Genomic DNA, 15,939 nt, shown 5'->3' with positions numbered 1-15,939 from the left:
GCTGGGAAAGCAGGCAAGTCCCCCATGCTCTGAGGATAGCACACCCCGTGCCTGCTCCTCAGGCTTCCTTCCAAGGCGCTCAGAAAGTGACCATGGGAACTCATTCACCCCTGGGAGCAGTGGCGCTGGCAGGTTGGGCCATCCCCCAGCTTCCTGGGGGGTGGAGGGCAGGAGAAGCTGCCAAACACCCCGTGGGGAGTGGGGAGGGGTGTCCGACAGGAAGGACTCCCAGGCCAGGGCTATTTCTTCCACACTCCAGTGGCAGCAGCGGAAAAAGCCCTGGCTCGGGAAGTGGGAGAGCCAGGTCCAGGCCTAAGTCCCCCCCTCAGGGCCTCAGTTTCCTCTCCTGTAAATTTATGGGGTAGGACTAGATGTATGAACACAGAAAAGTCACTTCCCCTCTGAGCATCTGTATCTTCATCTGTAAAATAAGGGTAATAGTGCTGGTTGTACCCACGAGGCCAGAAGGATAGGAACTTTAGAGGGCGATGGGAATTGCTAAAATTATTGTTGTTGTATTATTAGCCCAAAGCTGCTGTGCTCTAAGTCCTGTCTCATCTCAGCCTTGACATTCCCTGTTCCAAGACCCTCCCAGCTCTGCCATCCCCTGTTCTAAGGCCCCTCCCAGCTCTGCCATCCCCTGTTCTAAGGCCCTCCCAGCTCTGCCATCCCTTGCTCTAGGGCCCTCCCAGCTCTGCCATACCCTGTTCCAGAGCCCTCACAGCTCTACCATCCCCTAAGCTCCTTAGAACTTAGTCCTGACCCTCTCTGGACCTCAGTTTCGTCATCTGTGAAATGAAGGGGCTGGCCTCCATGCCAGCCAGTGGTCCTGCCTGTCCCCTACTCCACGGCCCCTCCCAGCTCCCATCCAGGGGAAGCCCAGGCTGGTGCTGAGGCCTAGGCCTGGAGAGAGGAGCCTGAGCCATTGAGAGGGCCAACATCCAGGCTTGGAGACAGCTTGGGTCCTCTGCTGAGAAAGCTGGGACTCCTATTCTACACTCCCCCAGCTCCAAGTAATCTTACCTGGAAAACTCCCCCAGGGCCCTCTCCCCACTGAGCCCAAGGGTCCTTGCCAGCTCTGGCCTGGCCCAAGGAGGAGTGGGGGTGCCTGGGCCATGGGAGGTTGTGAGCTTCCTTTGGAGGTGAGGGTGGGGTGAAGGAGGCCAGCCCAACCTCCTTTAGCTCCCTGAAAAGTCCCCGCCCTTCCCATCCTGCCAAGGATGGGCAAGGGGGAGCTTTGGGGGTAGTGAGGAGTCGGGAGACCTGCTCCCTCGCTGTGTGACCTCCAGCAGACCCCTCCTCCTGGGCTTTCCTCCTCTGTAAGATGAAAGAGGGAGCTGGAAACTCTCCATAGGAGACCAGGCCTGGGAACTGCTGGCTCCCAGGCCTGCAGATCTTCACCCTTCTTGTGTTATAAAATGAAAGACCATGGATCATAAAAGAAACCACTTATATCGAAAAGGGGATCAAAATTCAAAAAGACAAATTATGTTCACAGACCCTGGGTGAGGAAACCCTGGCCTACATCACCTCTAGGGTCTTCTCCTCCTCTCCCATCCCTACCTCTGATGGCCTCTGTTCTAGGTTTTCAAAACTGCCCAGTTCTGACATTCTGTGTTCTAAGGCTTCCAGCTCTGACAGGCTGTTCTAAAAGTCCCTCCCAGCTCTGACAGATGCTGCTCCATGTTCTAAGAACCCTCCCAGGCCCAGCCTGAGCGAACAGGAAGGGAAGGAGTTGGGGGCCAGACCCCCCCCTACTACGTGGGTCGGTCTAACGTCCCCTCCTCCTCAGGGTCCACGCTCTGATTGAGCTCAGGCATCCCTGGTTAGACATGAACAGTCCTGGTCAGAGCAGGAGGCAGGACCTGAACGTCAGGCCTGCTGCCCCCGAGGGTGCGCGCTCCGGCACACCTGTGGCCTCTGAGGCCCTGCTGGCTTCGGGCACAGATCTAATCCAGACCCAGAGGCAGGCACCACAGGGACCCCCAAACAAACCAAAAACCAGTCCCTGCCCTCAGGGATTTTATGCTCTACTGGAGTGGGGGCAGGGGCAATTCTATTTCAATCATCAAAACCTGGCAGGGAAAGCCAACTACCCAGGAAAATGGCGAGGAGGTGGGTTGGAGGGTCTTTAAGCCCCTGCCTAGTTCTAAATCCTAGCAGGGCCCTACAGGCTCTGGTAGGTCCCTCTCCTCCTCCTAGCAGGGAGATGGTTAATGAGTCAACAGGAAAAGTACAAAGGGTTATTGTCTGCTGCAGGGGTGGGAGGGGAGGGGCAGCCGCCCAGGCCAGCTTCAGTCTTACAGCCAGCTAGAACAAGCCACTGTCAGACACTGGGAGGAAAAGCCTTCTGAGCTGGGGACGTGGGGTGGGGGAGAGGATAGAGTAACAGCTCCCAAGAGGCCTCCCTCCCCTTCTTATTGATCCTCCCAACAGCCGGGGGCCTGTCATCCAAGTGCTGCCGACAGAGACAGCACCCATTTTACAGAGGAGAAAACTGAGGCCTGGGGAGGGGAAGACTCTGCCCAGGGAACACAGCTACTTCAGTGTCAGTTCTCCCAGGGCCATAGTGAAGAGCCAGAAGGGCAGGCCTTTCATTTTTACAGAGGAGGAAACTGAGGTCCAGAGTAGTTATGTGGCTTGTCCAAGGTCACAGAGCAAATCTATGGCCGAGCTAGGATTGGAACTCTGGTGTCCTGACTCCGAGCCTGGGTACTGCTGTTCCTACTGTACTGTTTCCCTCTGATAGAATGTAAACTCCTGGAAGACATTCTGGGCACCCAGGGGCACTGTCTTGTTTGGCCTCTGTATCCTTGGTGCCTTGGTATACAGTCAGGGCTTAATTAGTGCTCGCTGAATGGAAGTGCTCCATATAGCCTGGCAGTGGAGCCCCCCTGTTTCACAAACCATGGCCTGGGAGGAGTTCCCCCCCCCCCGCCGGACAGATGGGCACGAAGTGATGAAGGCTGAAGGCGAGGTCCCGAGATCCAGGCCAGGGGGCAGCTTGTGGGGTCCTCCCTTCACGGTTCATGACAGAGGGGGCCACAGGGTCATTAACCCTGACCTCTCTCAAGGACAGCTTCGCTCCTGTCTAATGCCTTAAGTTGGGGGCCTTCCAAAGGTGTGGGGGAGCCAGGGAAAAGAAGAAGCATGTTCCTTTTGGCTCTGACATGCCCTGTTCTCAGGCCCCTCTCCTCTCTGGCATCCCCTGTTCTCAGGCCCCTGGAGTTTCTGAGAGCTGAGGTACTATCAGTCTGTCATCATCTGTCAGCCTCTGGCTTTGCTGCGCCTACATATCTCGCCCCTCCCCTCTCGCCAAGCAGGGAGTGCCCGTGGGCAGCAGCTGACTTGTTTGAATCAGCCAATGGTGCCCACTGGCAGTCGGGCCCCACCCCTGAGCCAGGGCACCCGGGCAGTCTAGGCGTGGCTTTGTGTACCTCAAACTATTACACTACTCAGTGGCTGGGCTAGGATGGCTGAGGTTGGGAAAAGGGACCCCAGAATCCCAGGTTTTGGGGCTGGAGTGGAAGATTAAGGCTGGAGGCAGGGGAGGCTCAGAAGACCAGGGTTTGGGCAAGCGGGCAGCCACGGCACAGGCTGACAGTGGGGCCTGGGATGGCCCAGGCTGGGGGGAGGTCCAGGAGGAAAGGAAAGGTTTGGCTAGCCAGGGGGTGCTAGAGTGGCCAAGGGCTATAGGCAACTATAACTCCAGGTTTGGGGGGAGGCGAGGCTGCAGGGACTGGGGCTCCAGGGTACAGGAGGGGGTGATTTGGATGGTGGACATTGCAGATGGTCAAGGCTGGGCCCAGGAGTGTGGGGGGGGGCCCTGTGGCTGGTCCTCAGGGTCTCTGTTCTGGCTGCTCACTCTTTCCACTCCCATCCCCGTGCCAGACACAAGCCTAGCCCCAGTCCCAGCTGGGATCCCCAGCCCCTCCCAGGCCCAGCTGTTGCCACGTGCAGCCGCCCCCCCCCCCCCCCCCCCCCCCCCCCCCCCCCCCCGCCCAGCCCTCAGGAATGTGTGGGAAGGAAACAGGAAGGGGGCTGAGAGAGCCCAAACCTCCCAGGACAGAGGGAGCGTGGGGCAGTCAGGGGAGGGGGGTGGAGGGGGAGAGCCCTAGGGAAGCCTGGGAAAGCTGGGGAGGCAGAAGAGGCTGAGGGGCCACAGGGCTGGGAGGTGGGGACAGGAGCCCCCGTGATTGAGCGGTGGCCTGGGAGCGGAGTTTTCCCTTATATGGACTTGTCTTCTCCCAGAGCCCCTGGTCGGGACTGGAAGCCAAGAAGCAGCCGGGGGAGCTGGGATCCCTGTGCCAAGGCAGGAAAATGAGGGGTCTGAGACACTCTCCCCTCCCCCAGCAACTGCCCCCACATGCCCTGGGGGTGCCGGGGGCAAGAAACCGAGAGGTCTGTCCTCTGCTCCCCTTCCCCCCAGGAAAGAGAGGGAGGAGGGAGAGAGGGGATGGGGAGGGAAATGAGGAGGAAGGAAAAGAGAAGAATGGAGGGGAAGAGAGGGGAGGGGGGGAGAGGGAGGAAGGAAAGGAGGAGGGAAAGGAGGGAGGAAGGAAAGAGGAAGGAAGAGGGAAGGGGAAGTCCCCTCTGCCCCCCTGTCCATCCATCTGTCCACCCATCCATTCATCCATCCATCCATCCGTCCATTCATCTCTACATCCTTCCCTCCCTCTCTCCAGCTTATGATTCAAACCAGACATGCAGGGCTCTAGCTGACAAGGTTGGCTGGCCACAGAGAACGAACAAGACGGAGCCCTGGCCGAGCGTCCTAGGATCCTATATCTCCAGCTGTAGAGGACCCCTCCCTAGAGGGGGAAACTGAGGCCCAGAGAAGTGCATGGGCTTATCCAAGGTTACACTGGGGGCGGCCCTCTTTCCACAGCCTGGGTCCTAGCCTGGCCCTGCTGCTCTGGGGTTGAGTTTCCCCACCTGTGAAAAGAGGGGATCTGCCACTATGGCCTTGGACATCGCTTTCCCTACCACCCAAGGCTCACTCTGGAGACCCCCTTGGGGAGAGACCCTCCTAGCCTGGGAGATCCCGGGAGCTCTGGGCAGAGAGGACAGGGACTCCTTCTTCAGTCCACCAGCTTTCCCACCTCCAATCCTTTGCTTCCCTCCTCACTTGCTGACCCCTTCTGATGTCATCCCTTAGAAGGGGCCTTCCATGAGGCAGCCGGCCCTGGATTCAGGAGGACCTGAGTTGAAATCCAGCCTCAGACACATAACACTTACTAGCTGTGTGACCCTGGGCAAGTCACTTAACCTCATTGAATAGCCAAAAAAAAAAAAAAGGAGCCCTGTCTGACCACCCCCAGGTGGGTCCCCTCTTTCCCCATCAGACTTCACACAACCCTTCGCCACATTCTAGAGAGCTTACCAGATCATGGCGGTATTACCATCATCCACAATTGTGTCTCATTGTTCTCTTAGACTGGCAGCCCCAGGAGGGCAGGACCTTGCCTACATCTAGCCTAAACCCAGGGCTCAGCTAGGAGCTGAATGGCCCCCAGGGCCCTGCCTCTCCTCAGCTGCCTAAGGTGAGGACCAGACTGCCTTGCCTCACTTAGGAATTCTGAAGAGCCAGAGTGAGACTTCAATCAGCAGGCATTAATTAAGCCCCTACTGTACACCAGGCCCTAAAGACACAAAGAGTGAGTCCCTGCTTGAAGGAGCTCATATTCTAATGGGGGAGATGGACAATAGAAACCAGGGTGCTTGGAGACACTCTAAAATAGGGGAGGAGGAATTGGAAAAGGCCAGATGTCTGAGCAGCGGTTCCGAGCAGGCCTGAAGTCTGACCCTCTGGGGATAGGGAGGGAAACGAGGAGGAAGACATGAAGGAAAAGAAGAGAAGAATGGGGGAGGGGAGGAAGGAAGGGGGTCAGAGGCCCGCATGAAACAGCAGCAGAGCCAAGCCTGGAGCCCCCAAACCCAAATGCTCTTCCCCTTCCAACACTGCCCCAGAGACAGAAACACAAAGTAGTGCTGCATGAGGGCCTGAGGGGGCCGGGAGCAGGGCTGATGTTGGCATTCAAGGCTTGGACCGCTCATGTTCCAAGTGACTACGCTGGTCTCTCCTCCCTGCAGGAAGTGGACATACTGAGAGGCCGCCAAAGCCAGCGCTCTGTGGCTCCCATCCCCATCCTGCCCTCGCCTGAGCCAGAGGCCTGCACTCTGTCAGCAGCCTTGTCTCCTGTCCCTGTCTTCCTTCCTCTTGTCCCGTCCTGGCATCCCTCCCTTCCTGCCTGCTGCCCCCGGCCTGCCGGCCCCTTCTCCCCTCCTGAGGATGCTCTGGTGACTCTAAGCACAGTCCCCTCCCACCCCCCTCCCAGCTGCCTTCCTAGACCCACTGGAGCGGTCAAGAGCATGAGGGGCTGGGAAGCCTAGTAGCTCCTGGTCCCCCAGGCCCCTCCCAACTTGTCTTCCTAGCCCCCTCAACCTGGCCCTCCAGGCCCCTCCAACCTGGCTTCCTAGGTTCCCCCCCCAACCTGGCCCTCTAGGCCCCCCCAATCTGGCTCCCTGAGCACTCTGACTCACACTGACCCCTTGCAACCTCTCCTCTTTGTCTGGCTCAGGCTCCTTGGATCAGACAACAGGCTCTGTCATGGGAGTCACGGGTCCCATCTATCTTGGTAGAGCCAGTACTAAGCACGGCGCCTTGTACATGGTAGGTGCTTAATAAATGCATCTTGAATGAATGAATGGATGGATGAGAGCAGTCAAAGCTGAAGAGGACCCTTAGAACAGAGAATGTCAGAGTTGGGAGGGGCCTTAGAAAAGAGAAGGTCAGGGCTGAGGGGGCCTTAGAACAAGGAATGTCAGGGCGAGGAAGGGCCTTAGAACAGGGGATGTCAGGGCTGGGAGGGGGCCTTAGAGATCACCCCTCCCCCTCCCCCAGGCACCCCATCTCCATTTTACAGAGGCAAAAACAGAGCTGTGTTTTCCCCTGGGTCCCAGGGGGTGATTGGGGTCTTCCTCTCTCCCCCACGCTGCTCTGGGGTCTCTCCCTGGGCCCCTGGCAGGTGAAGCAGCAACGGTGCCCTCGGTGGACACGCTAGCCTCTAGCCCCATGAGATGGAGGGGCAGGAAGGAGGGGGTGCAGCTGCTCCAACCTTGGACCATTGGCCAGGTTTGGAAAGCTTCGGCCTGCCCTGGTCACCAGCTGCTCATCTCTGAGCCTCAGGCAGCAGTAAATCTTTAACTCCTCCTGACCCTTCCTGGGGGGTGGGGTGGGGGGCCGCCCAGCTGCCTTGGGGGGAAGGGGGTGGAAGGCCAAGGCACCTGCTGTGGGTGGGGGGGAGAGGAAGGAGCCTCTCCTGGGCACCGAGCTCACGGATCTGGAGTCAGATTTCATGTTTCTTCCTATCTGCCTGTCCTTGCATGGAAGCCCCTCCGCCTCGAGGCCTCAGTCTCCTCATGGCTAAAGTACGTGGGCAGGACACTGGGGCCGCTGGAAATCCAGACTACTGTGGTGCCCAGTCACCGAGGCCCGGCTCCAAAGAGAAGGCCATCAGCACACTGGTCTTCCGTGTTCAGCTGAGGAAGGGCCCTGACCTCAGGGACCCTGTCTTCTCTTCATCCTGGGGCCCTCAGGGGGCCCCTATAAAGGCCTCCTCGGACTGAGCTCTGCCTGAGTCTCATCAAGAGATTCCCTGGGCACACAAGGGGGCAGCAAAAGGCCCGGCTGCAGCCTGGAGCTCCTGCTACGTGGCTGGGGGTCTGAGGACACCGGCGTGGACGGGCTCTCTGTATGGAGATACGCCCCGTGGGGGTGTCGGGGCTCTGCTGACTGACCCCCCCACCCTAGGACCAAAGAATCCTGCTGGCAGCTCCCACCTGGGTCAGCCTCTCCTCCCAAACACGCTGGCAGAGGAGGAATCATCATTTCAGATGGAGACATCGAGGCAAAAAGCCACTCAGAGTCACCTGGCTAGAAACTCCCAGACCCGGAACTAGAACCCAAGTCTTCACCAGAGATGACAGGTCCTGAATGGTGCAGCACAGGGGGCCCTTAGAGAGCAGCTGCTACAGTGCTCTTGTTTACAGAGGGGGAAGCTGAGGCCCAGAGAGGGGAAGTACCTTCACAGTATCCCAGGATCACAGACTTAGAACTGGGAGGAGCCTAGAACGTGGACCACAGAATGTCAGAGCTTTCCAGCTTAGAACCTTAGGGCCTTAGAACAGGGGATGTCTGAGCTGGGAGGGGCCCTAGAGCATGGACCATAGAATGTCAGAGCTTCCCAGATTAGAACCTTAGAGCCTTGGAACAGGGAGTGTCTGAGCTGGGAGGGGCCTTAGAACAGGGAGTGTCAGAGTTGGGAGGAGCCTCGGAACAGGGGATGTCACACCTGGGAGAGACTCAGATACGGTGCAGTCCATGCCTCCCATTCTACAGATGAGGAGGAATGAGTCCCAGAGAGGCCCAGGGCCTTTCCCAAGGCCACACGTATAGTAACCAGCTGAGCTGGGGCACGGACCCAGCCTTCTGACTCCAAGTCTGACGTTCCCAGGCCCCGGGCCAGTTGTGGGATGTGCCTGGGCTGGCTGTTTTCAGAGGCTGCCAGACTTATCTCTCAAGGCTGAGTGACATCCCCTGTTCTAAGGGGGATCAAGAGGAGGTGTCATGGTCCTCAGGCCCACTCTGGAGTTGACCTGGGAGGGCCCAGGTTCTTGGACCTGTCCAGAGGGAAGGACAAGGGAGGCTAGCTGGTGCCCTTGGCTGGGGCCTCCTGAGGCTGCCTGCCCCAGGGAGGTGCTGCCTGGGGGTTGGTGGAGAGGGCACGGGGGTGCAGTTTGGCCCCAGAGCAGGGTTGGGTGGCAGCGGACCCTACCGTGCACCTGCTCCCGCCCGGGGCAGAACCCATGACTCCTTTACTGTTTAATCAGGGGGGAGGGGAGAGGCGGGGCTGCCCGCTCCAGACATGCTAAAACACTCTGCCTCTGCAGCTTGGCACAGAGGGAGGTAAATTCCACAGGGGCTCCAGAGCTGACCTAGTGAAACCACATTCCTGGCTGCAAGACCCCCCCCAGGCCCCCCAGTTCCATTCCTTGAAACAAAGGGAAGCCTTTCCCCTGCGCCCCTATTCTAGAGCAAGACCGAACAGCCTAGAAATCAGCACTTCCAGGTTCTCAGTCCCAGCTCTGCCCTTAATTCACTGTGAGCTTCCTCTGGGCCTCAGTTTCTTCATCTGTAAAGTGGGGGTGATTTTACCTGCTCGGTCTGACTCGTGGTGCTGTTATGAGGTCTAAAAGGACGGCGAATGCCCTGCACACGTAGGGGACGAGGCATCCCCACGCCCAAGCACCAGGAGTCACTGGTGCCCTGGCCTCCAGGCTCAGAAGTCCCGACTCAGTCCCAGCTCGGTCTTTCACCAGCTTTAGGACCCGGGATACAGTCCTTCCTCTCTCAGAGCCTCTAGGGCAGGGGGGTTGGAGAGGGGTGCAGTCTGCCTCCGCAGCCCCCGGGGATGACGGGAGGAAGGGGATGGCAGTGCCCTGGGGCAGGGCAGGGGCCTCCAGAGCTCACTCACCAGCTTCCGCAGGGCTCCTTCGTCCAGCCCGGCCAGACCCTCGTCCGCCATCTTACAGCTTCCAAGCTCTGCTTGCTCTCAGGGACGATGCCAGGGGCAGCTCTGGCTGGCTGCTGAGGTCCAGCACTCGGGCGTTCCTAGGAGGGTCTGCAACAAAGCCCAGTTGGGACCATGGGAAGAAGGGGACGTGAGGCTGGGGCCAGGCGGCTCCCTGTCCAAGCACAGTCCCGTCTGTCCATCCGTCCGGCTCCGACAGTCTCCGCAAGGGCCCTGGGCCTCTCTCCTCCAGTCTCTACCAGGCTATAGCCAGCGTGGTATCATGGAAAGGAAGTAAGAAGCCCCAGGTTCAAGTGCTTCTCTCTTCAATGCTAGACAGCTAATTTTTCAGAGGCCTTGGATTTCTCATCTGTTCAATGGGGATGCTTGGGCCACCTGCCTCAAAGGCCTTTGTGAGGAATGAACGAGAGCACGTAGAATGTGCTCTGGAAACCCGAGGACACTGTGTGACCTCTCATCACCATCGTGATCATCTCTGCCCACAGTGCATGGACTCGGGCTCCCCCATGACCAGTCCTCATGCCTTTCCTCTTTTAGAGGGGGGCCGTCCCGGGGACAGGATCCCCCATTCTGGAGCTAACCAAGCACCTGACCACAAAAGGCATTTCATCACTCTTCCTTGAATGCATAAGGAACTGGTGTCCCCAACTGGCCGTCTGGAGTCAGAGCTCACAAAACGTTTTAGTTGGGAGGGAGCTTAGAACAAGGAATGTCAGAGCTGGGAGGGGCCTTAGAACAGGGGACATCAGAGCCGGGAGGGGCCTTAGAACAGGGGACGTCAGAGCCGGGAGGGGCCTTAGAACAGGGGACGTCAGAGCCGGGAGGGGCCTCAGAACAGGGGACGTCACAGTAAAGTGGGAAAGTGCCTAGCTCTGTAGCCACATGACCTGGGTCTGAATCCCAGCTCTGCCTCTTCCTCCATGTGACCCAGTGACCATGGGCAGGACCCTTCCTCTCTGCGTGACTCCATTTTCTCAACATTAAAAAAAAGATCGTTGTCTAAGTCCGGGTCCAGGGTCCCTCACAAGGACAACAGCAGAAGTCGTCCATTGCCATCAGCTTGGTAAGACGCTTCCCACCCGTCTTTTTCCTTGAGCCTCAGAGCCATCCCAGAGGTAAGGACTACAGACAGAATCAGGCTGAGGTTCAGAGGTCCACCCAGGCCCCCAGAGCTGCCAAGTGTCTGAGGCAGGATTTGAACCCTAGTCTCTTGGGCTCCAGGCTCAGCCTCCTGCTCCTTTTTCAGAACAGGGGGCTCAGGCTGGAGGAGTCTGGAGCTGGGAGGGATCCTAGCAATCACCATGTCCAAAGCTCTCACTTCACACATTAGGCCCAGAGAGGGGGATTGACCTGCCCAGAGTCACACAGCTCATGAGTGGGAGAGGGGCAGGGGCTCAGAACAGGGCCATTTGGAGTCCAAGACTTCACTGAACCAGGATGCCTTCCACTCTCCTTCCTCATCACCTCCCTCCAGACTCTGATGCCAGGGAAGGCCAGCACCCACTTCTAGGGCAGAGCTGCCCAGCTCTCCCAGCTCCAGAGCACCCACCCATCCCATGTGGCTGGCGGCTCCCACCCACATAGGGAAAGAGTACCGCCTCCCATGGATAGCCTTCTTCTTCTTTCTCTCCAATCTAGACAGGACCAGAGCCCCTGACTCAGCCTGAGGCTGATTCTGTCATGCTCTCTGCTCCTCCATAGGCCAGATCACCTGGGGAGCTCCTCCCCATTCTGCGCACCCCACCACTGCGGCTCCCAGGGCTACAGAGAGTCAGCCCCCCTTACAGGACCAAGCCACCCCAGAAAGGCCTCTGCCTGCCAGTCACTAGGGAGTCACCCAAACCCATGCCTTCAATCCAATCACGCCCTTGAGCACTCTCTTGAAGGCATGACTGGGGGGGAGGGGGAGGCCTCCTGGTTGGGGGACCTATCTGGCAGGTACAGTAGGGACTCTACCCTCCCTGCTCAGGCTGGCCTGTCAGGGTCACCTATGGAGGGCAGTTTCGTCCTCATGGTCTCCTTAGGGCTCAGCACCCCCTCTCCCTCATCCATGCAAGGATTTCCAGGTGAGCGGAGGTTATGACTAACAGGTGTCAGACTCAGGCTGAGTCAGGGGCTCCCAATCCTCCATGTGGAGGACCAGCTGCATGGTAGGTGTGTGTGGGAGCTGCCAGTCACGTGGGATGGGGAGTGGGGGTGTGTGGGGGGGCTGGGCAGGGTTTGTCCTCTGCCCTAAAAACGGGTGCTGGCCTCCCCTAGCGTCAGAGTCTGGAGGAAGGTGACGGAGGCCCGGAAACCTGCATCACAGTTCAGTAACTCACCCCCTCACCCTGTCCACAGGGCCCCTCATCACTGGGTCACTTTTACTCCATGGTCTGTTCATCCGACCTCCATCATATTCTTTACCCCCCCTGCCTGTGGCCCCATCCCCTCCTGACCATCTAAGCCATTCTGGCCCCTGAGACCCTCGGTGGTGCCCTTCCCCAACTGCTGAGGAGCCGTCTCTCTTCAGGCAGGAGCCATGGGCCTTCAGGGACTGCCAGGCAGTGAGGAAGCACCTGTGAAGTGTCTCCTAGGTGCTCAGCACCGGCCAAGCACTGAGAAAGTCTCAGGCGCCCCTTCCTCCTGTCTCCCCACAGGTCCAATGAGCACCGCTCCTTCCTCATCAGTCTGGGGTCCCCTGTGCCCCCATCGCATTTAAGCAGCTCCCTCCTGGGAAGAATGACTGCTCGCAATTCCAATCTCCCTTCTGTCCCACTGGACCTGGCCCCGCAGTCCTCGTCCCTCCAGACCTTTGGGGCCTTCCCGCCCTTGTCCTGCTGACCACCTAAGTGGCCCTTCCTGTCGAATCCCGGGACAAAGGGCTGTCCTTCCACCAGGACCGGCTATGGACCCCGTCCTGGCCATCCCCTAGACCCGTCTATGTGGTACAGTCCATCATCACCTTCGGACCTGTCTATACGGCCCTCCCCCAGGGTCCATCTACACAGTCGGGCCATTCCTCAGAGCACGTCTACTCGTTCCTGCTATACTTCCAGGGCTGGTCTACGCGGCCCCAGGGTCCATCTACACGGTCCTGCACCTCCCCCAAAGCCTGTCTACACGGTCCTGTGCCTCCCCCAGGGCCAGTCTACGCGGTTCTGAGCATCCCCCAGGGCCCGTCTACCCGGACTTGTGCTTCCCCCGGGGCCCGTCTACGCGGTCCTCCCGCTCCGGCCGCCCGCACACTCACCTGGGCTCGGCGGCCCGCACAGCCCCGTGCGCCCAGGCCCATGCACCGGCTCCGTCCGCTCCGCGCGCCCCGCTCGGTCTCTATGGCCGGACTCGGATCGCGTCCCGCTGCTCGCCTCCCGCCGTCCGCTCCGCCACCGTCTCCCGGGGACACTGGCCGTCCCACCCCGCCCGTCCTGAGTCCGGCTCCGCAGGCCCCGCCCCGGCCCGCCCCTCGGCCTCTGCTGCCGCCAATCCGCCGCCGCGCCCCGCCCACCCCAGCCTATTCCCTCCCGCGGTTGGATCGATTTAATTTAGGTCACGCCCCTCCACTGCAGCTCCTCCCTGCGAGGCATGGCCGGCCGACTTGGCGCACAGCCTCCTGGGGGTTGTAGTCCTCTGCTCCTCTCCTCTTCCGTCACCCTCCTTTCCCCTCCTCGAGTCTGCCAGCGCGGACTTGCCGGGGCCCTCTCCACGGCCGGGCCCGAGAAACAACCGCGCGCGGAGGGAGGCTGGCCGAGGTGGCTCTGGGGCGGGAGGCTGAGCTCGCTCTCCCCTCCCTCTGCCTCTCTCTTTCTCTCCCCTTTGTTCCCAGCTGAGTTCCCCTACCTCTGGCTCCGCCCTCTTCCTCTTCTGCCAGAAGGAGCCTGCCAGAGTCCCTGGACGCGGCGGGCTGCGGGGGTTGGCTGGAAGGGGCCGAGAAAGCCGGGGTCTGGGGGCGACGCGAACAATGTTCCGTATTCCAGGAGCAAAGCTCCGAGCGCCCGAGCAAGGCTGACCTCCTAGCGTGCATTGCAACACGCATCGATTAAGGGCTAACCTCTGCTTCTTCCAGTAAAGGTCATCGGTCCAACCCTTCGTACTGAGGACAGCATCGAGGCCCAAAGAGGGCTGGGGGGGCTTGCCGATGGGCTCACGAGTTGTAAGTTGCAGAGTTTGAACCCAGGTCCTCTGGCGGCTAGTCCTTAAGGATGGTGTGTGCCAGGGGCAATGAGGAGACTGTCCTTTTTCCAGCAGGGCAGGCATGGACCTCTTTCAATGTCCCTTCTCAAATACTGAAAAATCTGTTAATCTGAAGGCACTACGTTATGGCTAGAGTAGGCATCTGAATATTTACTGGGCTGACGAAGGCAGATACTCCCGGTTAAACCAGAATGGATTGAACTGGCAGGTGATAGGTCGATGGGTGTAACCAGGGTCCCATCCTCACCAGGCGCTCCCCAGAGCCGGCAGCCCCCTGGAGCCGGGGTCCTCACCAAGACACCAGCCAAGAGCCCCAGGGGTCTGGGGGAGCAGAGTCTGCTCTTGCTGCGTGTGGCTGAAGACTCAGCAGATTCTCAGGCGGCCAGGCCCAGCGAAAGGCCCCAGAAAGAGGAAGGGGTCGGCAAGAGAGTGATGCTGCCTGTCACAGATCTCTAATGCATTATCCCCCAAGGGCCGGGCCTGGCCAACTCAGGGGCCCATGGCCCCCCAGCCTGGCCCAAAGTGGCAGCCTCCAGACCTCCTGCCAGCACTCTATGTGTCAGCCCACTGGGATGCAGATAAGGGGCCAACACACGGCATGGCCCAGCTGGGGAGAAATGTGCAGTAATTAAGATTCAGTCACATGGAACTCAGTTGGGGGACAGGGTGGGATGGCAGCAGCTTCCCTGCCTGGTGTGAGGGAAGGATGGCTGAGCTTGGTTTCACAGGAAGGGTCTGAAGCTCAGCTCCCCCTCCTATGAGCCAAATGACCCTGGGCCACCCAGACTTGGTTTCTTCAGCTGCAAAGTGGGGGATAATAATAGCACCCAGGGCTATTGTGAGGATCAAATGAGGTGATCGTTGTAAAGAGCTCAGCAAAGTGCCTGGCACATAGTAGGTGCTTCATAAATGCTTTTTTTCCCCTCCTATCTTCCCTCCCTCCCTCCTTCCCTCCTTCCTTCCTTCCTTCCTTCCTTCATTCCTTCCTTCCTTCCTTCCCTCCTTCCTTCCTTCATTCCTTCCTTCCTTCCTTCCCTCCTTCCTTCCTTCCTTCCTTCCTCCCTCCCTCTTCCTTCCTTCCTTCCTTCCTTCCTTCCCTCTCTCCCTCCCTCCCTCCCTCCCTCCTTCCTTCCTTCCCTCTCTCCCTCCCTCCCTCCCTCCTTCCTTCCTTCCTTCCTTCCTCCCTTCCTCCCTCCCTTCCTTCCTTCCTTCCTTCCTTCCTTCCTTCCTTCCTTCCTTCCTCCCTCCCTCCCTCCCTCCTCCCTCCTTCCTTCCTTCCTTCCTTCCCTCTCTCCCTCCCTCCCTCCCTCCCTTCCTTCCTTCCTTCCTTCCTTCCTTCCTTCCTTCCTTCCTTCCTTCCTTCCTTCCTTCTTTCCTTCCTATGAAGAGTGTGAGAAAACAAATAAAATGATAACATTACTAGCTGTTATGATGATGGTTGACTAGTCTGAGCCTTAGTATTCTCATCTGTATGATGGGGACAATAATTATTGCCTCTCTGAGACCCAGAGGCTGTTTTTGCCACTTTGTGCCACTGAAATAAGATGTTTAGCTGCTCTGAGTCTCAGTTTTCTCATCTGTAAAATGAGTGTTGTAAAACAGAATGTCAGAGCTGTGTGTGCATGTGTGTGTGTGTTGTGTGTGTGTGTGTACGTGCGCGTGCGCACACGCATGCACAAGAATGCCTTGTGGTCTTAGAATCAGAGAAGTACAAGGAACTTCAGAGTTTGCCTTCTCTGATTCTTACCTGAAAGTTGAGTCTCCCTAACCTTCTTTTGAAGACCACCAGTGACAGGGAACTCACTACCTCGTAAGGCACCCCACTCCAGTACTAAACGGCTCAGTTAAATGTGAATTCTTTGAAGGGACCATTTCATTTTGGCCTTTATTCCTATGCCTAACACATAGTAGACGCCTCGCACATAGTAAGTACTTTAAACATGTTTGTTGAATGAAATTCTAGAGTTAGATAATTAACTTTTTGGACCCATGTGCAGCACTTTATATTTGGCCCTACTGAATTCCCTTTTTGTTCAGGTGTTTTTCAGTCACATCTGACTCTTTGTGAGCCAAGTTAGGGTTCTCTTGGCAAAGATACTGGAGTAGTTGGCCATTTCCTTCTCCAACTTATTTTACAGATGAAGAAACTGAGGCAAAGAGGATCGAGTGACTT

General features: G+C 58.3%; 1 protein-coding gene across 5 annotated transcripts in view; it reads right to left on the bottom strand.

Annotated features, from left to right (window-relative positions):
- The window catches only part of SMTN (smoothelin), a 41,880-nt gene extending 28,898 nt beyond the window's left edge, over positions 1-12,982 (bottom strand). For all 5 annotated transcript variants that reach the window (XM_020996378.2, XM_020996382.2, XM_020996381.2 and 2 more), the window contains exons 1-2: positions 12,826-12,982; positions 9,537-9,683 (exon numbers count right to left, since the gene is read on the bottom strand). In XM_020996378.2, coding sequence (XP_020852037.1) covers positions 9,537-9,587 — 51 coding nt within the window. In that variant the 5' untranslated portion in view covers positions 9,588-9,683; positions 12,826-12,982. The remainder of the gene's footprint in view (positions 1-9,536; positions 9,684-12,825) is intronic.
- Positions 12,983-15,939: the final 2,957 nt, after the last annotated feature.

Source organism: Phascolarctos cinereus, unplaced genomic scaffold (assembly GCF_003287225.1).
Source record: "Phascolarctos cinereus isolate Bilbo 61053 unplaced genomic scaffold, phaCin_HiC Scaffold_4;HRSCAF=312, whole genome shotgun sequence".
NCBI lineage: Eukaryota > Metazoa > Chordata > Mammalia > Diprotodontia > Phascolarctidae > Phascolarctos > Phascolarctos cinereus.
This window is presented reverse-complemented; position numbering and strand designations above follow the sequence as displayed.